Raw genomic sequence first — 27571 nt, forward strand, 5'->3', positions numbered from 1 at the left:
GTCAACTGAAGTGACTACCTTGGCTCTACTGGATTCATAGATACCCAATGGGCTGAACAAAAGGGTGTTTAAAAGAATTGCCAAACAAGAAGACCAGAAAGTAGAAGGGGTGGGCAGTGAACCATTGAGCTCTGGCTGGATCACCCACACTACAGAAGAACTTACCATGTCGATACAACAACACTCTGAAAGGATCGTTTTTGACATCAGAGCTGCGTACCTCGCCATCATCCTGGGAATATGCTGGCTACGCAAGCACAACCCCAATATTGACTGGTCAAGAAACTTACTGAATTTTCAGTCCACCTATTGCAAATCTGAGTGTTTACCCGAACCAAAATTTGAAACTGTCAAGACTACTAACAGCTGTGAGACCAAGACCGTCTATTGCTTGCCCCATTACCTAAAGGAGTTTACGGAGGTAGTTACACAGAAGAAACCCATCGAGCTACCTCCACATCGTCCTGAGGATTGTAGCATTGAATTAACTCTGGGAGCTCTGGTACCATTCTGCAGAATGTTTCAATTGTCATTAGAGGAGAAACAATATCTCGGAGAATATTTGGACAGCAACATGGCCAATGGCCTCATAAGACCTTCAAAGTCTCCCACAGGGGCCTCCATGTTTTTTATTTCCAAGAAGGAACCCAAGGAATTGAGGGCATGCATTGACTATAGAGGCCTTAATAAGGTCACAGTGAAGGATCGATATCCTATGCCTTTGATAACAGAAATCCTACAAGCTGACCATGGAGCCAAGATTTTTACCAAACTTGATTTGAGAAATGCCTACCACCTTCTCCGCATACAGCAAGGAGACGAATGGAAAACTGCCTTCCGGACTCCGTTCGGACTCTTTGAATATCAAGTGATGCCGATCGGGTTGGTGAATGCACCTTCAGTTTTTCAACGTTTTATGGACAGACTGTTTTCTGATTTGTTATGTCAAACCACTCTAGTATATCTCGACGATATCCTAGCATACTCCATCAGTCCTAAAGAACACGAAGGCCATGTCAAGGAGGTTTTCCGAAGACTTGGAGATAACCATCTATCGGTCAAACTCGCTAAATGTGTGTTTTCAGCTTCGTCTATCCCCTATCTGGGGTTTATCCTGTCTAACCAGGGTATTTCAATGGATCCCAACAAAGTGTCTTCCATACTAGAATGGCCTTCACCCTCTTCGGTAAAAGAAATCCAAAGATTCTTGGGTTTGGCTAACTTTTATCAGAGGTTCATTTCTAATTTTTCTCAGAAGATCCTACCCATTATTTCACTTCTCAAGAAGTCCTCGAACCCATTCAGATGGTCTGCTGAGGCCGAAGACAGCTTTAAAGACCTTAAGAATGCATTTTGTGGAGGCCACCAGGGGGCGCGCAGGCAATGGCTGCCTGAACGTACTGCTCTCCCCGAAGCCAGGCGTCTAGAGGGAATTGAGCCCCCCCCATCCTCCCGAGACCCCTCCGGCGGGCCCAACGCAGTGATTGGGACGGGTGAACCCTCTGGGCACCCCATGAGAGCAGGAGCGGAGTCCGACGACCCCAGGGTTCCCGAGATCAGGACCAGCAGGAGAAGGTGCGGCCTGGGCGGCCCCGACACCAGAGGAGAGACGAGGCCTTCCCGCACTGGCAAGAGGCCGGAGGCACTGCGAGCCCGGCAGCGGTTCGGGCGATGGGCCACCTTCCCCCTGCCCCCCCCGCCCCCCCCTCCGTCCGGATCAGAGAGGCAACGGAGCAACGTCCCCAGCCCGGGAGACCGTCCCGGAGTGCCCGCGGTCAGAACCGCTTGAGCGAAGCGGGCCTGCGTGCAGACGCCCCCCGCCCCCATCAGGAGTCCCCGAGGCAGGCTGCCGCGGCCCTCGGAGCCCCGGAGGAAGGAGGTGAGGAGAGAGAGCGGCGGCGACACGGGGAGTCCCGGACCCGCCTCCCCTCTGGTGAGGGTGCGGAGATCCCCTGCACGCCCTGATTAAGCGTGGGGGGGCCCCCGGACCGTGTTTACCCCGGCCAGGAGGGTCCAGTGTTGGGCGCCCCGCCCCCCCACCCCCACGGACAGAAGCACAGTCGCCAGAACTGGGGGTAGTTGGGGTGTGAGGCCCCTACCCATTGTTGGTTGGGCGTGTGCCCGCCCCCCCACGGACAGAAGCACCGTCGCCAGAACTGGGGGTAGGTGGGGTGTTAGGCCCCTACCCATTGTTGGTGGGGCGTGTGCCCCCCCACACCACGAGAGCCTTCAGGCTGGGCGCCGGGGTTACAGTGCCCTCCGCCCCCGCCAGCCCAGGCCACACACGACACCCTCCCACGGGGCGGCCAGGAGAAGCCCCGGACCATTGTGGCAGACTTCGATCGGGGTGTGAGGCCCCCCCACGGACAGAAGCACCATCGCCAGAACTGGGGGTAGTTGGGGTGTGAGGCCCCTATCCATTGTTGGCGGGGCGGGTGCCCGCCCCCCCCCCCCGCACACCACGAGAGCCTTCAGGCTGGGCGTTGGGGTCACAGTGCCCTCCACCCCCACCAGCCCAGGCCATACCCGATACCCTCCCACGGGGCGGCCAGGAGAAGCCCCGGACCACTGTGGCAGACTTCGAGCGGGGTGTGAGGCCCCCACCCAGGGATTGGTGGGGCGTGTGCCCGCCCCCCCCCAAGAAAATATTAGCCCCCAAGAAACAGCTAAGAATCATCCGATTCGCGAGTGGGGTGGCCTCGCTGGGCCTCCCCCCCCCTTGCACCCACCCCCCTGGGGTGCCCCGGGAGGGAAACCGAGTACTGACCCGGAGTGGGCCCCCCGCCGTGGCGGCGGGGGTCGATACGGCGAGGTGCAGGTCAACACCAGATGAACTGGCGAGAAGCCTTACAGGGATACCACTTCCAGGAGACCCCCAGAGGTAACAAGGGTACGAACCCCAAAGGAACTATGGCCCAATCCGAGGACGCGGCTCCCTCCTCAGCAGCAATGGAAAGAGGCTTTGCCTCGATCTTGCAGGATATCAGGGACAGGCGCTCCGATATAGCCCAGAAGTTTGAGAAAATGGACCAGAGGGTGGACAAGGTCGAGGATAGACTATAACAAGTGGAGGCCAACCAATCTTCATCAGCAGCCCAGGACATACAACTATGTATGAGGCTGGAGGCCCTGGAGAAGAGGGACGAGGAAAGGGCCCGACAGATGGACGATTTCGAAAACAGGGAGAGGTGGAACAACCTCAGAATCTTTGGGGTACCTGAAGCGGAGGGGGAGACGGAGAGGGACGTCACCCGAGTAGTGAGGGACATCATCACCCTCCTATTCGTAGAGGAGATGACAACCGAGCTCACATTTGACAGAGTGCATAGGGCAGGGGGCAGAGCGGGGGCCCCCCGGTCAATTTTGGTCCGGTTCCACTATTACTCGGAGAAGACAAAGGTGCTGGAGGAGGCCCGAAAGACCAGAGAAATCACCTACAATAATGCCCAGGTCTCAATATATCAGGATCTCTCCGCCTACACGCTGGCCAAGCGCAGAATGTGCCGACCCCTTACGCTACTACTCAAAGAAAAGGGCGTGCGCTATAGATGGGGCTACCCCTTCTCCCTGAATTTTGAATACATGGGCCAACGCTCAACCCTGATCACGGAAGAAGACATTCGGGGAGCTATTCAAGAGTACACGGTGGACCCGTACCCCCGGAGGGGACCGGTGGGACCAGAGAACTTCAGAACAAATAGCCCCGGCCCGTCCGGAGAGAGGAGACGGCGAACCGGTGCAAGGAAATTTCGAAAAATGAACACTCCATCCCCAGCGAAAGCGGGAGAACGAAACGACCCCGAGGACTGAGAACGGGGGCAACCCGCTGAATCCGGGATGGATGTGCGCAGATTCGGAGACTCTACCACCACTATCGTCCCCACGAACAGCAAGTATAGGGGACATACGGATGGCTTACAGCCGGGGGGGGAACATTGGGGGCTCAAGGGGATGAGCTTTATGCGTGAATTGCTTGGCCGAGGTGGGCAGGCTGGTGGTTCGGCCAAAAGCCAGCAATGGCGGAACTAATTGGCTGGACGCCGGGGGTGGGGGTGTTTACGGGAGTTGGGGTTGTTCAGATATGGTTGGGGTACGGGGGGCAGTTGGGGTGTTCTAAGCCCACCCGGGGGGGAGGGGAAGGGAGCAAAGGGGACCACAAAGTAGAACCAAGGGAGCACGCGAGGAAAAGAGTTACGAGGGCGTTGACCGAGAGGGAGGGAATCTGGGATTATGGCTGAGAGTCTGCCTGCCCTGGGAGTGGGCTCCCTTAATGTACGGGGCTCAAACACCCCCACAAAGAGTTCCCTGGTCTGCAGCAAGTTTAGAAGGGCCACCCTCGACCTCCTCTTTTTGCAGGAAACTCACTGGCCACGGGGGAAGGAGCCCAAAATGCGGGGAGGAGGTATTGGGGAGGTCTTCAGTGCATCCCACAAAAATAAAAAGAGAGGGGTGGCCATCTTGGTGGCGAGGAATGTGGGCTTCGAAAAAAGAGGCCGTGCTGAAAGACCCAGAGGGTCGCTACCTGCTGGTGCGGGGATCCCTGCAGGGGGCCCCACTTACCCTAGCCGTTGTCTACGGCCCAAACGAAGGCCAAATCCAGTTTTGGGAGGAGGTGAGGGACAAACTCAAAGGCTTTGTCCACGGGACGGTGGTGGTGGGGGGGACTTTAACATGGTCTTAGACCCAACCCGGGACAGGAAACAAGCTGGTCCCCAGGCCCCCAGGGCATCTGATGAGATCATGGCATGTGGCTTCCAGAGGGTCAACTCGGAGCTGGGCCTGGTAGACACGGTCCCGACCCCTAGAATGAACACCCCCCTCTTCACTTACTACTCATCTGTACACACGTCATTTTCCAGGATAGACTATGTCCTCGTGGACGAGACCTTGTATCCATTTATCACTGGCCATAGGGTTGACCCAGTCCCCTGGTCTGACCACGACCTGGTCCGAGTCACCATAGCAAGAGGTGGGCTAAACGAACATAGGGGGAGATGGAAGTGTAATGATTCCCTCCTGAAGGACGAGGTCCTAGCCCAAGAGGCAATTGACGCCATTGCAGATTTCTTTGATCTCAATGACAACGGTGAGGTGCGAACACACACCCTGTGGGACGCCTTTAAGGCAACCCTACGGGAGTCCTGATCAAATTGGGAGCCCAGAGAAAAAGGGAAAGGGAAGCCCAGGAACGGTATCTGAGGGGAAAAATCGCCCAACTCCAACCGGGAGGCCCCCCTACGGAGCCCCTAGATCGTGACCGGGTGGCGGCCCTGGACGACTACAGGCTCCAACTAAAAGACCTCCTCCTCCACAAAACAGAGAGAAGCCTCCACCTGGTTAAACAAAAGTATTATGAAAAAGGGGACAGGGCGGACAGGAGCTTAGCTTGGAGACTGAGGGAGGTACAGAGAAGCAGAATGGTGAAGGCAGTGAAGAACGAGGTGGGGGAGCTGGGTTATGACACTCCCCACATTGGGAGGCCTTCCGCAGATGCTATGAAAGGCTATACTCGTCCGAATACAAGGGGGATGGGGGAAGATCGAGGAATTCCTAAACTCCATACAGATCCCGTCCCTGACCAGGGAGATGGCGGAGGGGTTGGAGGGTCCGGTGACCGAGGAGGAGGTGGAACATGCGATCAGTGGCATGAAGGTGGGCTCTTCCCCGGGCGAACATGGCTATTCAGTCTATTTTTACAAAAGGTTTCGGTCGGCCCTTGCCCCCCACCTGGTTAAGATGTTCAATGCGGTACTGGAGGGGGGTCCTCTCCCGGACTCCATGATGGAGGCAATCATCGTAGTGCTCCCCAAGGACGGCAGAGACCTCTCGGAGTGCTCCTCCTACCGCCCGATTTCCCTGCTGAATATAGATGTCAAGATCCTGGCCAAGGTTATTGGGAGCCGGGTGGAGGGGATCCTGCCGAAGCTGGTCCACGGTGACCAAGTGGGGTTTGTTAGGGGGAGACAGGGCTCAGATAATATTCGTAAAACTATAGACTCGTTTCACTACGCCCAGGTGTCGGACCTAGACGCGAGCGTCCTTTCCCTGGACTCGGAAAAGGCATTCGACAGGGTTGAATGGAGGTTCATGGAACTCACCCTTCAGAAGATGGGCTTCGGGACACACATCAGGGACTGGGTGGCCCCGTTATACAGGGCCCCAAAGGCCAGAGTCCAAGTGAATGGTAGATTGTCAGACCCATTCCCCCTATCACGGGGAACAAGGCAGGGATGCCCACTCTCCCCGCTGATCTATGTCCTAACTATGGAGCCCCTGGCAATAGCAATCAGAACACACCCAGATATCAGGGGGATCAGGAGAGGTGATGTAGAATTTAAGCTCTCCCTGTTTGTGGATGATACCCTGGCCTACCTGGTGGACCCAAGATCCTCACTCCCCCCCCCCCTCCTGTCCCTGCAGACCGCATTTGGGCGCTTTTCGGGCTTAAAGATTAATACATCTAAATCAGTCCTGCTCCCCATGAGAACTCGGGACCTGGGCCTGGACTCCCGGGACAGTCTGGGGGGGATAGCGGTGGGGAAGGCCTCTATTCGATACATGGGGATCCTTCTAACCAGGGACCTAACCAATCTCGCCCCCGCTAACTATGATCCCGTTATGTCACAGGTCACCACCGATTTAAGGAGATGGGGCTCCATGATCCTGTCCTGGTACGGGCGTATGACGGCAGTGAAAATGAACATACTTCCGCGCTTACTATACCTCTTCACTGCTCTCCCCACCAGCGTCCCCGACCAGACCTTTCGGGTCCTTCAGAACGCGGTGCGTGAGTTCGTATGGCAGGGCAGGACCGCGAAGGCCGTCCTTACCTTACCTAGAGAGGAGGGGGAGTTCGGGCTGCCTGACTTCCACCTTTACTTCCGCGCCGCCCAATTGCGCGTCCTCCTGGAACACATGAAGGAAGGGATGGGCACATACTGGTCGTACCTGGAGGACATGGATGCGCACCCACTCAAGGTACGCGACCTCCTATGGGATCCACACAAATTCATCCCGAACAGACTCATATCCCACCCAACACTGGGAGTTCTCTGGGCAATCTGGAGAGAGGGCCCCCAGACGGCACATCTGACATCATGGCCGTCCCCGATGTCATCCCTTTGGGGTCATCCCCTCAGACTGGGAAGCAGGGGGTTCCGTAATGCACAGTCCTGGTCAGACTCGGGGATGGAATGGGCTGGACAAATGTTTAAAGAGGGGGAATTCCTGCCATATGAAGATTTGAGGGACGCCCTCGGGCGGGAGTCAATCTCCATATTTGAGTACCTCCGCTTGAAGGGAATCTTATGTGATCAATCATGGGGCCAAAGTCTAAAGAGACAGCTGACCCCCTTTGAGAAGCTACTCGATACTGCGACCTCCAGGAAGGGGGTGGTATCTGCAATGTATAAAATTTTGAACACTGTTGACCTGGGGAGAAGGAGGGGGTTCCGCACTTTTTGGAACGAACTGGTTGGGGAAGAAATCTCGGAGACCTGGTCGAGGATATTTAAAATAGCTTTCCACGGGAACTTGTTCACAGCGGACTTGGAGCACAACTTTAAGATCCTACAGGGGTGGCATAGAGACCCTGTCAAACTGTCAAAAATGTTTACGGGAATATCCCCCGCCTGCCCAAGGGGATGTGACCAGGTAGGCACGAGGGGCCACATGTGGTGGCACTGCCCGAAAGTGCAGGCATACTGGGAGAGGGTAAGGGGTTGGATCGCTGAAGTCACGGAGGAACTGCTTCCCCATAATCCCCTGACATTGTTGCTGGGACACGGATGTATAAGGATACCCGAGAATGTGGGAAACAATGCTGAGGGCTGGGAGGGTGGCCTTGGCCCAGAAATGGAAAAGCAAGGAGACCCCCGCAAAGGGGGACTGGCTACTAAAGGTTAAGAACATGTTTTTGATGGACAAATTAACGGCGATGATGAACAATGACATGAATTCCTTTCAGGCTAACTGGTACAGGGTGCAGCAGATCTGGGGATGGGAGATCCATTGATTCTCGGGGAGGGAATATGGATGAAAAGGGCGCCCACGGCCCGGGGACAGCGGGCGACATACAGCCAAACATGCAGTCGAAATTTTCGCTCTTTCCCGAGCTCCGGTCACACAAAGTGTGCAACGCGTCTCCCCGTAAAGGGGGTTCTACTGGGACTAAGTTATTGGGGGGAGGGTTTGTCTTCTTGGGAGGTTGAGGGGGGTGGTGGTTTTTTTTTTTTTTTTTTTTTTGGGGCCTTTGACTTGTATACTCTTTGGTAAAGCTTTCAGCCCGTTTGTTATATTATGAAAATGTCAATAAAACAAAGTTTTAAAAAAAAGAGTGCATTTTGTACTGCAGCCATCTTACTACAGCCTGATCAAGATCTGCCCTTCGTCCTTGAAACCGACGCCTCATCAGCAGCCATAGGAGCTGTCCTACTGCAAGAAATTCAGGGAGTAGAGCATCCAGTCACATACTTCTCGAAGACTCTTAACGACAGTCAAAGAAACTACTCTGTAATCGAACGTGAATTACTAGCCATGAAATCTGCCTGTGTGGAATGGCGTCATCTCCTTCAGGGAGGCAGACATCCATTTACCATCCGGACCGATCATATGAACCTGCAGGTCCTGAAGCAATTCGAGTGTTATAACACTCGACAGGCCCGTTGGGCTCATTTCTTCGCCCAATTTGATTTCCACATCACTTACATCCCTGGGAGATTGAATGTGCTGGCAGATTCTCTTTCACGTCGTTGTGATTATTCACCAGACTCAGACTCTCCTCCTGAACGTATATGTTCCCTCAACCCAAGTGTATCGGAGTGGTTTCCACGTTTCTCAGACAGGTAAAGGAAGAGTCGGGAGGGCGTTTTGAGGTTGAGAGACATCCTAAGGATCTGGCGTATGAAATAAGAGATGGTCTCTACTTGGTAAAGGGCAGACTCTACTTACCCACGCCCGCCTTTCGCAAGAAGGCCTTGAGCTGGTGTCATGACTCTAAACTTGCAGGCCATTGAGGCGGAACAGGCACCCTTGAGTTTCTACAACGACACTTCTACTGGCCGAGAATGAAGGAGGATGTGGACCGTTATGTCCAGTCTTGTATCATCTGTCTTCGAAGCAAGTCTTCCCGCCAACGACCGATCGGATTGTTTGAACCTTGTGCAGTACCTGAAGGCCCTTGGAGCTCTGTTTCAACCGATTTCATAGTGGATCTGCCCATTTCTCAGGGATGCACGTGTATTATGGTGGTAGTAGATTCATATTCCAAGATGGCTCACTTTTCCCCTTTTCCCGGAGTCCCTACAGCCGCCAGAATGGCTGAAGTGTTCCTCCAAGATATCTTCAGATTGCACGGAATGCCCTCTAAAATCATCTCTGGCAGGGACAGTCAATACACCTCCCGCTTTTGGAAAGCCCTTTGTGAGCGGCTGGGTATTGAAAGAGCTCTCACTTCGGGTTTTCACCCGCAGTCCAATGGACAAACTGAGCGGCTAAATGGAACTCTTGAACAATACCTGAGGTGCTTTGCCAACTCCCAGCAGGACAATTGGTGCTCGTTATTGGCTTTGGCTGAATTCTCCTACAATAACTCTCTACATTCTGCTCTAGGGTTCAGTCTCTTTTTCTGTACCTATGGCTACCATCCTCGATCTATTCTTCCTATCTCCTGTCTCTCTACCAGCGTGCCATCTGTTGAGTCCTCTCTCACTCTCCTTGGAGAAATACATAAGAAGGCAGGGGAAAGCCTTAGGGCAGCGCAAGATCGATACCGGTCTCAAGCCAATAAACACTGTCAACCTGTCCCTGGCTGGAGAGTGGGATCTCTAGTTATGCTTTCTACGAGATACCTCCCACGATGGGCCCATCCATCCTAGCTTTCTCTTAAGTTCTTAGGGCCCTTCAAGATTATACAAAAAATCAACCCTGTGGCCTTTCGTCTCAAACTTGCAACCAGCATTAACCGGGTCCATCCGGTCAACCATTCATCACAGCTAAAAGACTTTCATGTCGACACCTGGACTCGTCAAACTAAGAGAGTCACTATGCCTTTGGCTTCCACTCAGGAGGAATATGAGGTAGCTCAGATTTGCGACTCCAGGTACCACAGAGGCAAATTGGAATATTTGGTACAATGGAAGGGCTTCCCATCCTCGGAGAACTCCTGGGAACCCATCTCCCATATTACAGCCCCTTCCCTGCTGCGCAAATTGCATTTATTTCATCCAGGTAAACCAGGGGGAGGAGCCATAAGGAGGGGGCATACTGTCATGCCGCGAGGTGGGTGGAGCCAGTGGAGCCACTGGCGGCGCAGATACTAGCCCTTCACACGCTCCGCTCACCCGTCACGTTCTCCTTTAGACCGTTCTAGTGTTGCGCGCTGACGCGGCTCGGAAGCTTAAAGCCTCCTGCTTCCGGATCGCGGACGTGTTGCAACGCTTCCGGTTTCCTTTTCCGAAAGTGCTCTACGCTCTGTGCTTTCGCAGCTTTTCACGCTTGTGTATTTTCTCTGTCGGTCCCCGATCCCTATCGGGTTCCGTTCCTCCTCTCTTACTTGCCTGCTCCTCATTGCTCTGAGCTTTTTTCCCCCCTGTTTGTTTCCGCTCCTCTCATTCCCCCTTGCTCTCCTTCCAGTCTTCTAGCCCACCCCGTCCCATATTTCCTTCACTCTGTGTTCCTTACCTTTTCTCCGTTCTGTCTTCCTGTACCAGTCTCCTCCCTTGCTTCCTCTCATCTTCCTGCTGGATTATCCTGTGTACCGGACCCCGGCCTGTTGATTTCGGATGGTCTACTCTACCGCTTGGTCACCTTCTTCTGTTGCTTCCCAGTGTACCGGATCTGGGCCTGTTATTGGACTGCCGACTTCTCCTGGTTCTCTTTTCTTGAACTGGGTTTCTCCCTGTGATCAACCATTACCTCTTGGACTGCCTTCCTCTGGAGCTCCTCCATTATATCTACGCTGACCATCTCTTCAGCCAGGCCCCGTCTCAAGACTACATCTCAGGGGTCGCTCAGGGGCTTTTTGTGCCTTCGGGCCTTTTCCCCTTTTTGGCGTTCCCAGAGGGCGGCCCTGGGCACCCTTTTCAGGTAGCACGGTGGCTTCCTTCCGTGGCCGTCCTTATCTACACCAAAAAAAGGAGCGACCAAGAAGAAAAGGAGAGAAGGGTACAGAAAGGAAAGAAGGTGAGGAGCTAGGGGAGGGTGGAGAATCGGAAACAACGTTCTCTGACGAGGATATCTCTGATCCCAGTGACACCATCGAAGTTGACGCGACTATTGGGCCTTAGCTGTTTTTAAATACTGCAAGTTCCGGTGATCGGTGATTACCATAATGGTATGCCTGGCACCGAGAAGATAATGCCGCCAAGCCTTGAAGGCGGATTTGATGGCTAATAATTCTTTATCGGTAACTGCATAGTTTAACTGGGGTGCCGAGAACTTTCTGGACCAAAATGCTACTGGGTGAAGTTGACCGGTTTCAGGATCCTTCTGGGACAGGACAGCTCCCATGGCTAAACTGGATGCATCAGTTTCAACTATGTATGGAAGTTCAGGGCGGGGATGCTTTGAGACAGGTGCACACGTGAATTTCGCTTTCAGCTCTTGGAAGGCCTTTTCAGCTTCTTCGGTCCACAAGAAGCGTTTATTTTTTCGCAAAAGTGCTGTGATGGGGTGTACAACATGTGAGAAATCTGGAATGAATCTGCGGTAGAAATTAGCAAATCTGAGCATGCTTTGTACCCCTTTAACTGAACTGGGTGGTGGCCACTTGAGGATTGCGTCCACCTTTCGAGAGTCCATTCGGACTCCTTTTGGAGTCAAGATAAATCCAAGGAATTCAACTTCCGTAGCATGAGAAACGCATTTTTCCAATTTTGCATATAACTTGTGCTGGCGTAGTTTCTCAAGGACAGCACGAACGTGCTTCACATGGTCTGATTCTGAAGAGGAGTACACTAGAATATCGTCTATGTATACAACGACACAAACGTCAATGAGTTCACGAAGGACATCGTTCATAAAATACTGGAAGGCTGCTGGTGCATTGCACAACCCAAAGGGCATCACCTGGTATTCAAATAACCCGTACTTAGTGCAAAAAGCAGTCTTCCATTTGTCGCCTTTCTTTACACGTACCAGATGATATGCCCCTCGGAGATCTAATTTAGTGTAGATGCAAGCGTCCTTTACTTGGTCTAGTAATTCGGGGATCCGAGGCAATGGGTATCAGTTCTTAACCGTGATCTGAATTAATGTGCGGTAGTCTATGTACGTTCTGAGGTCACCTTCATTTTAGGCACGAAGAACAAAGCTGAAGATGCAGGGGACTTGGAGGGACGAATGAAGCCATTAGCAAGGTATTGGTCCAAGTATTGTCGTAGGTGAAGGTTTTTGGGTTTCATTAACGGCGTAGATCCTACTACTTGGAGGTTGTGCGCCAGGTATGAGATCGATTTGACAATCGTATGATCTGTGAGGTGGTAGGGTGTTTGCCTGTTCCTTTTGGAAAACATCCTGGAATTTTTGATATTCCTGAGGTAACTGCACGACTGGAGTAGCGACTGTGGCCAGGCCTTGGTTCAAGGTTTTTTTTGGGTAACAAGTATGTGCACAATCCGGGAAGGTTATTCTCTTCTCTCGCCAATCAATACAAGGATTATGTGTTTCCAACCAAGGTATCCCCAGTATTATTTGGAACTGCGGGGCTTTGATTAAATTAAACACAATAGTCTCTCGATGCCCATCCTGACCCAATAGTGTCATCTCTGCGGTGGAATGAGTTACAGGCCCAGAGGCAATTTCATTTCCATCGACTGCAGTGATGACATCCGAAGTGGTCTTTTTGCAGAGAGATAGATTCATCCTAGAAGCCAACTCGTGGTCCACATAGTTTCCTATGGCCCGCTATCAATGTATACCCTCACTGCGTGCATACGTGATGGCTGCCTTGGATCTATAAGGACCATTGGTATGATGAAGTGTGAGGTCTGAGTATCCTTCTTCGAGCTCGGCAAGCGGACCTCTACGCTTGTCGGGCGTGGTCGTTTCCCGAATCAGGCTCTGTTTGATTTTTATCAGCAACTCCGACTACTTTTTTAGATGTTTTTATAGGGCAATCCCGTAGAAAATGTCCTGAGGCCCCACAGTACAGACACAATTGCATCTGCTGTCTTCTTTCTCTTTCCTTTTGAGTTAAGGGTCCCTTGACCCCCCGATCTGCATCAGTTCTGATACATCTGTTCCTTTGAGGGTAACATTGGGTTTAACCAATACCCGATTCTCGAACTTCGTTCGATCAGCCTTTCTATTCTGAAGTCGGTGGTCTAACTGGACCACTAAGTCTATGTATTCTGCACAATCCTGAGGTGGGTTCACAACTTGGGCCAAAACGTCTTTGAGTTCACCCCGAAGTCCACGATGAAATAATGACATTCGTTTTACCTCTGGCCATCCGGTTTCCACCACTAACCTATTGAAAGTGGCAATATAGGTTAGTAGATCCTGGTTACCTTGTCGTCATGATAAAAGTTCGTTATCCAGGGCCTGTCCCTGTGAATGTCTGGCAAATAGTCTTTCCATGCTCAATTGAAAACCTTGAAAATCCCGAAGAAGAGGGTCATCCTGGTTAACTAATGGAATTGACCAATCCGCTGCGCTGCCACTAAGATATGATAGTACAAAGGCAACTTTGGTTCGGTCGTTCGGAAAAGCTCCAGGTCTGCATAAAAAGTGCAAGCGGCATTGGTTCATAAATATGGCAAACTTTTTTGGGTCCCCAGCAAAACGTTTGGGTGGAGCTAAAGGAATGCTCCCTGGTAGAACCACTTGCACAGGATTGCTCGATGAAACAGGAGTTGGATTCCCCCCCGAGTCCAGGTAATGGTGTTTGCCCAGCTTGGTTTTGCAGTAATTGTCTAGCATGATCATCAGTGCGCTCCTTTGACACAATCAGTTCTCTCCCGAGGGCATTAGTCTCTTGGTTCGCGGAGTGCACTTCTGCCCTAAATTCCCCTAACAATAGGGCTAGTTGGTCAGTTTCTGAGGTTTCCATAACGCCCGGGTGGGGATTTGTAGATAGGCTTTGCGTTCTGTTACGCTCACCTGGCTCTCACAGGGGCGTCGGTCGAACTCTGACAGCTGCGGTCTCCACCCACGTGATGCGTACTGCAGCGATGACTGACTGGATCTGCCCTCCTAATCTTGTCTGCTTAACCCGTAGGAATATTCTCCTGCAAGTGGAGGGATGGATTTAGCCACTTGTGGATTCAAGTGATGGCACCCCACAGTCCTCCCCAACTAATCACCTCCAAAATGCCCTCACACCAATCTCACCTTATATTCTTGAAAGATGAGCTCTCCATCCTGCGTGGATTTGCAGGGGCACGTCGATTCCAGTTACTTCACTGGTTTGTAAGGCTTGGGAGAGTTCTGGAGAGTATTGACTCTGAGGTTCCTGGTGAGGTCCAGTAAGTATTAAGTTCATAGAGTTCAATATGTCCGATGTTAACTCTTGTGCCCCCCTTCCTTTCTTGTCTTGCAGCTGGCTCATGAAAAGATGCTCTTGTGGCAGCTGGTGGCGCTCAGGTAAGAATCTGTATTACCCGGCGCTGTCCGGTAAATGTTGCACGAGGAAAACGTGTTGTGTTGTCTCTCTTTACAGATGCGGCATGTGAAAATATGGAGAGTCACAAAAGGATGCCTCCGGTGGTAAATCAGGTAAGTCTATGGTGGTAAGAATTATATTTGTTGGTTCCCTCGGCGCACTTTGTGGTTTTCTTTTGTCTCCTAGGTGACGAAGTTCGGCGAAGAAATGATGGAGGCAGCGCCGACCCGAAGGATGCTGTGAAGACTGGTGAGTATGGCGCTGCAGCTGGAGGTGCGGCGCGTGCAGAAATGATGTTCTTTACAGGTCCGGAGACAAGATGGATCCAGAATCAGGTGTGGAATAGAAATAAGTTTGTTTTCTAACCTTGTCCCTTTCTTTCCTCTTTGTTTTAGGAGCTCCGGATTCGAGGCGGGCGTGGCAGAAGACTGGATGCAGGCTGCAGGCATGGTGAGTGTTGCGCTGCTGGATGCAGAATAACACGAAGCGTGTGTTGCTGGTTGGGCGTGGTTTAAATAGCCTCAAAAGTAGTCCCAGGTAAGAAGTCCCTAGAACCACACCCGAGTAAAAAATAGTCCCTGTAGAAAAATAGTCCCTTTCAGGCTTCATGTTGGATTGGAGTCATTTGCAGCATGGTCTGCCTGAGGTAAGTAATGACTATGAGCCTGGCGCCTTAGGCACCAGTACTGATTCCTATTATGAGCCTGGCGCCTAAGGTGCCAGGACTGAACCCAGATAGCCCCTAGCCGGGGGTGCTGGGGTTTTACTAAATGTCTAGATGCCTGCTCCCGGGGCAGATGGGCTTGGTCCGGATGCCTGGGGTAGGCATCATGACAAGAACGTAAGGAGGTGTCAGGAGGGGACTATCAGGAAGTGAAAGAAGGAAAATATCAGGAGGCAATAGAAGATCAAAAGGTGGCAGAAGGAGAACATTAAGAGGTAGCAGTAACGAAGAATCAGGACTAGGCTTGGACGTTCTATGTGATTTCCTCTAATAATTGGTAAGGGAGATTTTGCCAAATTAGCTTTTTTTTGTTTGGAAAATTTCAAGACAAATGTAAGTGGGGGGAGACCGCTCCACCCCTGCAACCCTCACTCCCCACCCCCATCTTTATTACCCAAACCCACCCCCTTACATACATTTGCACAGAAATTCATCCAAAGACATTTGAAAAATTTTCCCTCGACCAATTTGGCTGCGGCACAACCTCCCTGACCCGGATTGGTCTAGACTTTTGGTCAATTTCTTTGATATGCCAATGCCTGCATGTAGACTGAAAAAGACCTCCAGTCTTTTCCTAAGAAAATAATGGCCATTTGACAGGCCTGCTATTAGGTCTTCAACCTATAGGTCTATATTTCGGAAATCAACAGAGCCTCATGGGCCTCTGGGAGATGGAAGGACAGGGGAAGGACTAAAGTGATTAGGAATTAGCTCAGCACCAAAAGGTAGCCCACACTGAGTCCATTCAAGCTATGCTGGAGTTGAGTCAGATGAATAAGTCTCAGCAGAAGTATTGAATGCTGACAGGGCACCCAATCTGCAAACCTGAAACGAGGCATGAACATCAGCCATGGTTACTAGCAGCAATGAAGAGATTAATGGATTTTCATGCAGTATTGCAGATCCGGAACCCTGAGTGAGAGCCAGAGCATAGGAATCTGGGGGCTGGTGCAGGACCATTTGTGTGGCAGTGCTTTCGCTTCAAGTCAGGATAGCAGAGGACGGGAGAATGCAGAGTGTGCAAGGGGAGGATCAGTAAACTGTTTAGCAGATGCATGGGGGATGTTAGAGAGTTGTGATGCCTGACGAGAGAGAGAGAGAGAGAGAGAGAGAGAGAGAGAGAAAAAAGAAAAAAAAAATAGAAGAAACTGCAGCTGAAGGCGCAGGGGCTTCTCATGATGATTGGGGAGAAGAGTACTGCAACCCCGAGGGCAGAAGTGGGGCGCTACCTGGAAACCTTGCGAATTTAGGCTTTGCAAGTGTAGGAGAAACTGAGGAAAGAACCTAGGAGTTTGGACCCTATGATGTTCTATAAACCCTTTGCCCAATTGTAGGTTTGAAGGGCACCATAACCCTCCTGAGTAAGACAGTAGTGTTCTGAGGTGAGAACATCCTTTTTAGGTGTGTTTAAAACCCTGTTCACTTTAGACATTTATCCCAACCAACGTGTATGTGCAAATAACAACTGTTTGAACTTTGCCACCAGGCACTGACACAGAAATCTAAGCAGGGCTTAAATGTTCTTCATACCTGGATGGAGGCATTAGAGATGTTTGCCAAATGACGTTGTGATTAATAATCACAGCAATGGAGGGAGTAGCATGATTATGACTTCTGGCTATACAAAATGGAAGAAATGGCATTCAAACTATCTGCTCACTATTACTCAAAGAACTAGAAGCCAGAGTCAAAATAACAGGAGAACTCTTCTGGCAAGCTCCTCATTCCTCTCTGGGAATGCAACATTTTGTGCTATCAAAGCCACACATCTTTTATTTCAGAGTATATGAACAGTATTCGGTGAAAGCCGAGACCACATATTCTCTATTCATTGTATTTATTCTTTATATTTCAGCAGATGTGGCTCCACCTCCCTTCTGCTGTTGTTGCAGGTTTGTGGGCTGCCAAACCCTCTCTCTAGGTCCAGCTTGTTGCAAGCTTTATGGTGTACATACCCCAAATTACTTCTGGCATCAAGTCCTCTGAGGAGGTATACAGAATGTAGTTTTAGCTGGCAGGGAGAGCTAGAGGGAACCCTGGGCTTGCTCAGCATTCCCAACTTCCTCTCACTTATCCTTGTAACAGTAACCTCCCTGCCCTGGTCTTGTTCCTCTTCCCACCAACTGGTCCTACCGAGGGCCATCCTCTCCTGCCAGAATGTTCCTGCTCTTGCTGCCTAATTCCTTCGCCCATGTTTTGTTGTTCAACCCGCTAGTTGCACCCAACTCCTGTAGTGTTCTCTGGAGTCATAAGGATAACTTTGTCCCTCTTCCTTGGCCCACCTTCTGAGTCTCCCTTCCTTAATCCGTGCCTGGCCTACAAACTAGCCCTTACATAAGATCGGACGAAAGGGCCCTTGATCTTTTCAACAATGTCTTCACAAACCCCTGTCCACACCTCTGGATATGGGTCCATGCCAAGCCATGAACTATTTCCACTGCACTACTCTCCACCCCAGAAGTGACTTCTTCAGTATAACTCCCAGCCTCTGTGTGCACACCTCCCTCTGGCCTGTGGGTTTTACCAGTTCCTTCCATACCCTGTCTCCAAATTTGAGCCCTGCCTGAGCTTATCCACTCATTCTCCTTATGCGGTTCTCCTTCTGATGTTCTCCCCTCTGTCGCACCCTCTCCTCTTACTACCTCCTCCTCTTCCTTCCCACCATATCCCTCTGCCAACTCTCAGCTTCTGGTGTTGCCACCTGCCCCTGTCTTGGGTTACCACCTCCTTAACACCCAACCCCCACCTTCTGTCCAATCTTGCCCACTGATGTTACCATCTTGAATGCCAGAAATCCCTCTGACCCTCCTCTGTGTTGCTTGTGCTTTACGGAGAGCCTAAGCTTTCCCAGCATGTTAATTCTAAAAAAGAAACACACTGCAAGCCTTTATTACTCTCCGGAAGAGTGAATAATCTGTTATTGCCAGAAAACTGCCACATTACATTGTCGGCAGAGAAAGTCTCTGCCATGGGACAATGTTTCTTTAACTTTATTTGCTCTTAGATACAATCCCCCCCTGCCACCCCGCCCCCGTTCAGGAAACCGTGGGTTTGCAACATTGTATACGCAGGAATCTCAGACACATCAAATACCCCTTTTCATTTTTTTAATGGCTCCCCTAATGTTTTGGGTAGTTTCAACAATGCTACAAAACACGGGACCAATGGCTAGTGAATCGAAAATGTTTCTTTTTAAAAGAAAAGGCAGTTTTTTCTACAATGGAGTTGGAGATTTTGTTTAAATGGAGCTGCAGGCTCTGGCATTTGTGGCGGAGTGCCTTTTTACCTTGCACTTTATTCTAAGGGTGGTGATTGGGGATTAACCCTTTTGATGCCGGTCGGCCTTGATGGATCAGTTGGATGGGGAGAGAAGGGGCTCTTGGGACTGGACTGGGCTGAGAAAAAGTCACTGTCCCCTGCCATGTGCCAGAAACTAGGGTATGGTGACCTAGGGGATTCTCCACAGGCCCAACATCAACTAGTTTACAGTGGCACCCAGCCTCTGAGGCACTGCACTGGTGAGTTCAGAACCAAGTAGGGGGGGGGGGGACCTAATCACAAATGCTGGTTGCTGAAACAAGTGTTGTCTCAAAACATAGACATATCATGGAGTGAAATCGTAGCTGGGATGCCTTCGGTGGTGGATTTGGATGGTTTTTCAGACTGTTTTAGCTTCTAAATTTGAGTCTTAATAGCTGTTAGATTTTTCTCTTTTTTTGTTATTCAAATGTTTTACTCTTTTTATAGCTTCACTCTGACCTGCAGCCATTTGTCAAGGAAAAGTCAGCCAGCACCTCAGTGTTCAGCCTCAATTCAGCACCAGTAGTACTGCATCAGGAGAAGATTGGACGAGAGGCTTGGATCCATCAGATTGAAGAGGTAAAACACTCTGTGGAGTTGGTTTGGTACCAGCTGCTGTATGTTTAGTAGTCTAAACCTGGGGTAGTGTTTGGTTAGCTTTGTTTCCACTGGTTGTCCCAACAATGGCCCCACGTGGACGTACTTGTTTGAGGTGGTAAGAGAACGTTTTCCTCCACAGTGCAATGGCAATTTCAAAGGAAACAGTTTTATCTCAAATGGAATAAACATAGGTGATTGGATAAAGTGTTGTCTGACTTCGATGTTGAAGATATGTAACATCTTGTCAGATGCACAAAGTAAAACCACTTGGATGACTCAAGAGGCCTTCACTGGCTGTGCTGCAAAATGACTTTGCGCCACCGCATATAGCCTGCCAAAGGCCATTTGAACTTTACAACAGAAAAGGGATTTATTATTTTCTAAAGTTGATTCATGACTGGGCATATTTGAATGAGCCCTCCTTTTTGTTCACGGTATTAGAGGGTCACTCAACTTCCTTGACAATTACAACTGTATCCTTTTTAAAAGATGTAAACCTCGTGGAGATTTTCTAGACCTTTTGTAACCAAGAGATGAATTGTATTGATGGAACTTGTGTGGTAAGGCTCTTGAATGTATTTTACTGTTAATAAATAGAATGTATTATTGCGGATACATATATAATTATACATATATAATTGTATTTAATGATGTGATACAGTAATGTTATCATGATTGTGTTTTAAGGTTGTATGAGGTTTCTATGAACCAATACAATTTTTTTTTAAGTATTTGTATGTACTATTATCTGCACATCTTTCTCTCAAGAGTTGAAGCTTAGCAAACATTTCTGGAGGAGACCTTGCAAGGCCAAGATCAGCTGGACCAATATCCGGCTATTCCCCCTGTGCCATACACAAGGACTTTTTTTTTTTCCTTCTTCTCGCTGCCCCTTCTCCAGGGCATAGGGGACGCAGAGTCAACCTTTGTATTGTTTTGTTTTATTATGCTATGTTTCTTTCTTTTTTTGTAGCACTCTGTTTCACAAGGAAGGGGCACATTTCTATATATAACAGGTTTTACTTAAGCCCCACTTTTGTTTTTGGAAACTGCTGTGAAATCCATCTAAGCCAAGTTCTGTTCCTATTTACTTTAAACTATTTAGCATAGCGAGTGCGAAGGTGCTGCACTTTATATATGGCTGTCCCTATCATCTGCCGACAACACCCCAAGATTGATAAGATTGACATAGCATATGCAGAAAACAGCCAAGTTTGGTTGTCCTTAAAAAGTTACGTTAATCTGCTTTTAAGACACACTTTTACACTAGTATCCTTTGTCTTAGTTTTGTTACTTTATTCATGCTTTTCCTCATGTTACCACAGTTGACGCAATGTTCTTTGTGCCCCCAAATTCCTCTTTAATGTGCACTACTGCATTTTTGTGTGTTTGTGGGGGTTCCCTCCTCATTGGCTAAAAAACCCTCCTGTGTCTGATGTCATGTGAGTGGACCGACAGCACTGCAGGAGATGCGAAGGAAGGACAGTAACATTGAGAGCCGAGAAGAGAGACATACAAGCAGTACTGGCTGGAATGTGATGATACCCTGCTAGAGCCAAGGACAGAGGTTGCTAAGCACTACTAAGCACTGCTGGACGAAAGGTGGGATGTGTCAGTGAAAGCCGAGGATGATGGCCAATGCCCAGTGCACTCAAGAAGCAAAGAGATTCTGCCAGAACAAACAATTGCGGTAGAAAAGAAATATCCCACAAGAGGCAGCAGGACGGATCGTACTTGAGGCATCAGTCAACAAGGCTGCCAGAAATCTCAGGTGATTCCTACAGCTGCACGTCAAATATTGAAGCTTTAACCCATAATAGTCAGAGGACACCAGGGAAAACGGAAGGAGGACATGTGGCGTATGCCTCAAAGCGAGTTTGGGCGCACACTACCACCCAGTTGAAGCGTGCAGAGCCAGCTGGTGTCTACCCAGGTGTGGAGTTGTAGGCCAACCAACACATTGTCCAGTAGCTAAAGGGTTTAATATCTCTAAAATGCTGAAGGAGGATGGAGAATGCCTGCAGAGTGAAACAATGGCCCAATGCTCAAGGACATCATGATGGTTAGAGTGAGAATGTAACCTTTCTGCATCTTGGAAACCATAGTGAAGATTCCCAAGCCCTTCACTTTTGATGGTTCTGAGAGCCTCTGAAAAACCTTGCTGCATCCTTGAATCTTAAGTGATGTTTCCTAAGCACAAACCGAAAGCCAGTGAGTATCGTGGGAGAGTGGAAAGTGTTGTGAAGATTCCCAAGTGCATCAGAATATCCAGTGAATGTTGTGAATAGAAGAGCAATCTGCAATGCATTCTGGAACCTGGTGGGTGTTAAGGCTCTAAGGTGTTCAATGATGGTAAATGGACATGGAGTAAAAAGGGAAACAAAAAGCTCCGCGATCATATTGTGAGGAAAGAGAACAACCTGTGCTGCGTTCTGAAACATGGTGTGGAGGTTTTCCTGTGCACAAAATTTGTAAATAAATATTAAGAGAAAGAAACATTTGAACATTGATATAAGAGAAACTCTCACATCCTGCTGGATCCTAAAGGGAAGCGTGCCACATTAGTAACTGTAGAGACCTGTAGCAAATCCTGAACCTGCAGTGAGGGTTCCTCATGTTACTTTCCTAGCGGACCTTTGGGCATGCATATACAATGGTGTTGGAAAACTACAATGTGGCAGGAAAACAATACACAATGTCCCCTTTCCTCCATCCTTGTGGGTGTCCCCCAACATAGGGACGGTACCGGAACCTTTGGCAGTGAAAAATGTAGCTTCCCCTTTAAATTTAGTATAGCCCGTGGAGCACGGCCTTGGGCGTAGGAACGCTCTGCTGAGGCCCTGCCCTCCGGCGCCTTACCTCATTCCCTTTTTCCACACAGACTGTGTCGTCGGACCTGGCAGCTAGCACAGACACTTTTTTTTTAGCTTTCCGCTTGCTCCCCGTTTAGTTTTTTCAATCTTACTTAATTTACATTTGGTGCCTCGCCTCCCAAGGCGCATTTCGGCTGCTGGGAGATTCACGACATGTGCCTCATGCGACTGGTCGGCCCCCATCCAGTCTGTCTTGAGTGTTTGGGGCCCGATCACCACTGGGGTGCATGTTCGGTTTGCAGTGCTCTTGGTCACAGGGCATTGAAGACTTGGTTGTCGCGGTGGAGGGAGATCTTCCACACTTCTCCTCCGCCCCACCTTAAGGACTTTGTCTCCAGGACCTCTCGTCAAGACAAGGTAGGCCCTATGTTCAGTACGGCTCCATAGTGCAGCGATTGCTTCCCTGGGGTTCCCACGAATAGGGGTTCCACGGATTCAGGTTCTGGCAGGCCCGAGCCCTCTGAGGCTACCGGCTCCCGAGCTCAGGGGCCCTACAAGGCTGTTCTCAGAAGGGCAATCTGGATCGTCCTCTTCAACCCCAAGGGGTAAGGGATCTTTGAGTGCCACCTCCAAGAGTCTATCCTTGGCTCGATCCGGCACAGGTGGCGAGGGCTTCCAGCCTACCAGAGCTCGTTCTGAGATTGTGAGTCAGGGCATTACGACTACCGGCCAGACGGCAGAGGGCTCAGCGCCTACCACAGTGATCTGAGGTTGACACTTCTGCTTCGGGTGCAAAAACCCGAGCTGTATCCTCCCATGTCTGAGGCCTCTCGTGGCTCAGGACCTTCACGCCCTCTCGCCCAAGGCATGGTGCAGGCTTCAAAATTGCGCAGGTGCACATGGTGGAGCATGCCAGGCAAGCAGCCATCTTGGATCCAACTCGGGGCCCGTCCGTGCTTTCTCCCATTGAATGGGCTTTGTGAGATGATCCCAGTCCCCTTCCCTCTGGAAGCAGCAGCGTATTGTACGGTGCAGGCTCCTGGTCTCCTCAGGGATCCATCTACCCATCGTAGCCTTGTGGCTGCACACCTCAGGCACCTCAGCGCTTTGACCAGGAGCAGAGGCCCAGCGACTTTAAAGGGCGGGCCCTTGGGGACTCGGCGTCTAGCGAGGACCGCTTCTTCGAGCGCTTCCCTTCCTCATGCTTTCCCCTCAGATGAAGGGGCTCCTGAAGGGTATAGTTAAGGAGGTCATGCCACAGGTGGTGCCTCCCCGCCCTCTTCTGGGTATTCTTCCCGTTCCTCCAGCTCTGTCGGCCCCAGTGCAGGTCCCTCCCCAGTCCAGGTCCTACTGGCTATGACCCCTCCTCCTGTACCACCAACAACTCCCCCTCAACAGCCTTTGGACCTGTCTTGGGCCCGGACTCCCCTCAGTCTGTAAACAAGTGGAGGCAATGAGGACGATCGCACCCAGGCTGATGAACCCTTGGTATCCGTTAAGGCCTTTCATGACAGGCTTCAGGGCCTGGCAGAGTTCTTGGGGATCCCCCCGCCGGAAGAAGCCCCCCAGGAGTCGGGAGTGCTAGCAGAGGTCTGGCATCCCTCCCCAGAAGGATGTTTTGCAAGTGGCGCGCAAGGTCTGGGAGAAACCCAGGGCCAATGCACAGATGAACAAGAAGTTGGATGGCAGGTTCAGGCTGACGGACGGGGAGCCAATCCTTCTGGCCTCCCAACTGCATTCTTCAGTGGTGGCTGCGGCCTCGTTATATTCAAAACCATCGTCTTGGTCATCTTCCTCCACAAGAGCCACCTCCAGTTGTCTCTGCATGAGTCCTTGGGAAAGCAATGTTATTCCACCTCAGGACTGCATCTGCAGCAAGCCAACGCAGACACCCCCCTGGGTGGAGCTAACCAGAAGCTGTGGCGGGAGCTTGGGGAATTTCTGCCCGACCTCCCTTCGGACAAGTAAGCCCCCTTCACGATATGTTTGGCAGATGCCCGGGCCATTGTGCAGGACCTCATGGAGTCTTCAGTCTCCCACATCAACACAGCCAGCAGAGGTGCCTTGGTGTCACAATGAGAAGGATGGCGTGGATGCACGCCACTAAGTTTTCATCTGACGTGCAGAAGCGGATCCTGGATCTGCCCTTCGAGGGCATGGACCTTTTTCATTCGTCGACCAATGATGGGTTGACAAAGAAGAAAACCTCCACTCAAACCGCCAAGTCCTTGGCCATCCTGATAAAACCTGGACATAAATCCTTCCCTCAGTCTTAGGGCAGGACAGAGTTCAAACCCCATGCTTTCTCTGGCTTCAAGGGGTTTCGGGGCCTTTGTACACAGAGGCCGGACAGGTCTCGTACACAGATGCCGGTCAGGTCTCCCAGCAACAACAGGAGGAAACAGCAGAGGACTTTGTGCTGTGTTTTTCTGCTCCCCCTCCTCTGCCCTGCCTCTGACGCCAAGAAGCAGAGACTTCAAGGTCGGGGAACAAAGCTCGCCTGTGGGGGGGGGGGGTGTTTGGCTCTTTTACAGGAAACCTGGAAGTGTCTTTTCAGGAAACCATGGATCCTATCCATAGTCTCCACTGGCTTCAGTCTTCCTCTTCTTTTGCCTCTACCATCATCTCTTCCTTTTCGTCAGATCAGGTCCCCAGCTCTTCCAAGGGAGGTCCTTTTGCTCTTGGAGATGCAGGCGATAGAACCGGTTCCTCTTTCAGACAGGGGCTCCGGGTACTATTTCAGGATTTGGGATGTACCCAAGAACAACCAGGCTGGCCTCACAGTTGTCCTGAACCTGTCGTTTCTAAATGTGTCTTTACCGCTGGAACGCTTCAAGATGATTATTCTTGTGCACAAGCAGTGTCTCTGTGTGCAGGTGACTGGATGTGTTCACTGGACCTGGACCTCAAGGATGCGTACGTGCATTTACCCTTCTACCAACCGAATCGGAGGTTTCTGCAATTCATGGTTATGTTGTACCACTTTCAGTACAAGGTGCTGCCCTCCGGCCTGAACTTGGCACCTCGTGCCTCCACAAAGTTGATGAACGCAGTGGTGGTCATTCTACGCTTGGAGGGCCATCATTTGTACCCTTATTTGGACGACTCGCTGGTGACAGTGGGGTCACCCGAGGGAGTGTTGCACTTCTGCCAGTGATTGGCAGATATCCTTCATCAGCTGGGGTTCTCCCTCAACCAGAGGAAGTCACAGTTGTGCCCATCTCAGGATCTGGTCTTCCTAGGGGTGCATTGGGACACAATGGTTCAGTGGGTGTTCTCTATGCCCGAGAGGCTCCTGTCCCTCCGCAAGACGGTGGGGCACTTTTCGTCCAACTCGACCACCACCTCAGCATTGTGGTTCTAGCATATTCTGGGCCTGATGGCCTCCTGCGTGCTCACTGTACAGCACGCTCACCTCAAGATGAGGCGCCTACAGCTCCACCTGGTGGCCAAATGGGATCAGGAAACAGGGTCTCAGTTGGACAGGATCCCAATACCACCGCTCCTACTGGCCGATCTTCCCTGGTGGCTGATGGATGGCAATGTTTCAGTGGGAGCCCCCTTCACCTGACTGGAGCCTTCCCTGATGATGAGGACAGACTCCTCTCTTTCGGGCTGTGGGGTTACTCTGGAGGGATGGCAAATGGTCTAGGATGGAAGCCCTCCTGCATATCAATCTGCTCGAGCTCAGGGGAGTGGGGCTGGCCCTCAAGGCTGTTTTGCCCCTCATCAGGGACAGGTCTGTTCTGGCTAGGACAGACAATTGTACTACAATGTTTTACCTCAACATGTGGGTGGCACCAGTTTCCCCCCCCCCCTCCTCTGCATGGAGGCGGTATTGATCTGGGAATGGGCCCCGACGGTGGGATTTTGGATTTCTGCAGTCCACTTCCCAGGGGACAGTATTGCAAAAGCGGACCAGCTGAGCCGCTTGGGCTTCAATGCCTATGAGTGGGAGTTGCACACTGACTCCTTGTTGCCCCTGTTCAGCATGTGGGGTTTGCAGACCTGGTTTTGTTCGCATCCCGTCTGAATTCCAAGCCCCAGGTTGCTTCTTGGGCAGGTCGGGGTTCTCTGGGAAATGCCTTCTATATCTGTTGGTACGGCCGCAGGTGTTATGCGTTCTCGCCCACATCTCTGCTCCAACTGACCCTCTGCAAGTTTTGGGCTTCAGTGGGTTGCAGCCTCATCCTGATTGCCCCCCACTGGCCTTCGAGAACCTGGTTATCGGATCTGCTGCAGTTGTGGTCCCAGGGTCCCGTCCACCTTCCGATCTCCAGCAGGGGATTCCTGACGCAGCAGGGAGGGGCAGTGAAACATCTGGACCCAGCCAAACTGGTTCTGGCAGCCTGGTTCCTGACCAACTGAGGCTTCAACATGATCAATTTTTGTGTGACAACTGGGACATCATTCAGCAGGCCAGGATGCCCTCGACTCGGTCCCAGCATAAGAGTAAATGGACCCTGTCACCTGGATTATTTACTGGCTTTTTCAGCACACCTGGCTCGTTCAGGAGTTCAGGTGGATACTTGTTGCACTTATTTCACTGCTACTGGGGCTTAAAAGAATTCACCTGAGCATGTGTTTTCTGCGGCCAACCCGGTGGTTAAGGCCCACCTTAAGGGATTGCCTAGGCTTGTTCCGCTGGTGCATAGGCCTCACCCAGTATGGGACCTCAATGTTGTTCTTGCAGCTTTGCAGCGCAAGCCTTTCAAGCCAATGGATTATGAGTGCTCGAGTCAATACAGTGAGTAACTTTAATTATCGGTCCATGTGACTTCATAAATGATTTGTCTGATATGGAAAAAGGATTGCTCAGAGAACTTTAGTGTCAACAAGATGGGAGGGATGCATACGCCCCTCACCGGGATGCCTTCAAGAAGGACTTGGTCATTGGCAAGGTAACCACCAGTTGACATTGAGGAAGGACTCCATCTGATTGAAAGGATTTTTTTTTGTCTTAAAGGGAGCCGTAATATGGCAGACAGCTTAGTGATGATTTTCAGAACGTTCTTAAGTTTTGAATCTATCAGTTGATCAGTGGCCTATTAAGGTGAAAGGTCTGCAGGGAGGGTTAGGGGAGGGTTAGGTTAGAGCCATCAGGTCTAAATAGACACAGGGTGCTGTTTCTCTTGTCTTGTAAGACCACACTAAAGCTGTCTCTGTCATCATCCGAAATTGATGGGTGAGCCTGGTTTCTCGGGCATGACTGAATTGTATGGTACTAAAATGTATCAACATCTGAATGAAGAAGGGCTGGTGTTAGCCCTGCTAGAGACTCAGACCTATGAAGTATTGGCTTGCTCCATGTCAGAGCTGATCATTTAATCTGTGACCCATCGGCCTAAGGAAGCAAAAGAAAAAGAGACCCTGGCAATGTTCTCTCATTGAATGGGCAGGAATGACCTTCAGTAAACATTGGGACTAGAGCAAGTCCAAAAGGACATGAGAAAACATTTTGATTGAGTTGGCTCGCAGTTTTTAATTAACTATGCTCACATGTTCAGTTAGGTGGAAACTGTTACAAGCCGT

General features: G+C 50.7%; 1 protein-coding gene across 1 annotated transcript in view; it reads left to right on the forward strand.

The window, feature by feature from the left end:
- PDSS2 (decaprenyl diphosphate synthase subunit 2) overlaps nucleotides 1-27571 on the forward strand; it is a 1501454-nt gene that overhangs the window by 1434265 nt on the left and 39618 nt on the right. The window contains exon 6 of the mRNA XM_069606567.1: nucleotides 19074-19205. Coding sequence (XP_069462668.1) covers nucleotides 19074-19205 — 132 coding nt within the window. The remainder of the gene's footprint in view (nucleotides 1-19073; nucleotides 19206-27571) is intronic.

The sequence above is a fragment of the Ambystoma mexicanum genome, chromosome 4p (genome assembly GCF_040938575.1).
Source record: "Ambystoma mexicanum isolate Mex_15411 chromosome 4p, UKY_AmexF1_1, whole genome shotgun sequence".
In the NCBI taxonomy this organism is placed as follows: Eukaryota; Metazoa; Chordata; class Amphibia; order Caudata; family Ambystomatidae; genus Ambystoma; species Ambystoma mexicanum.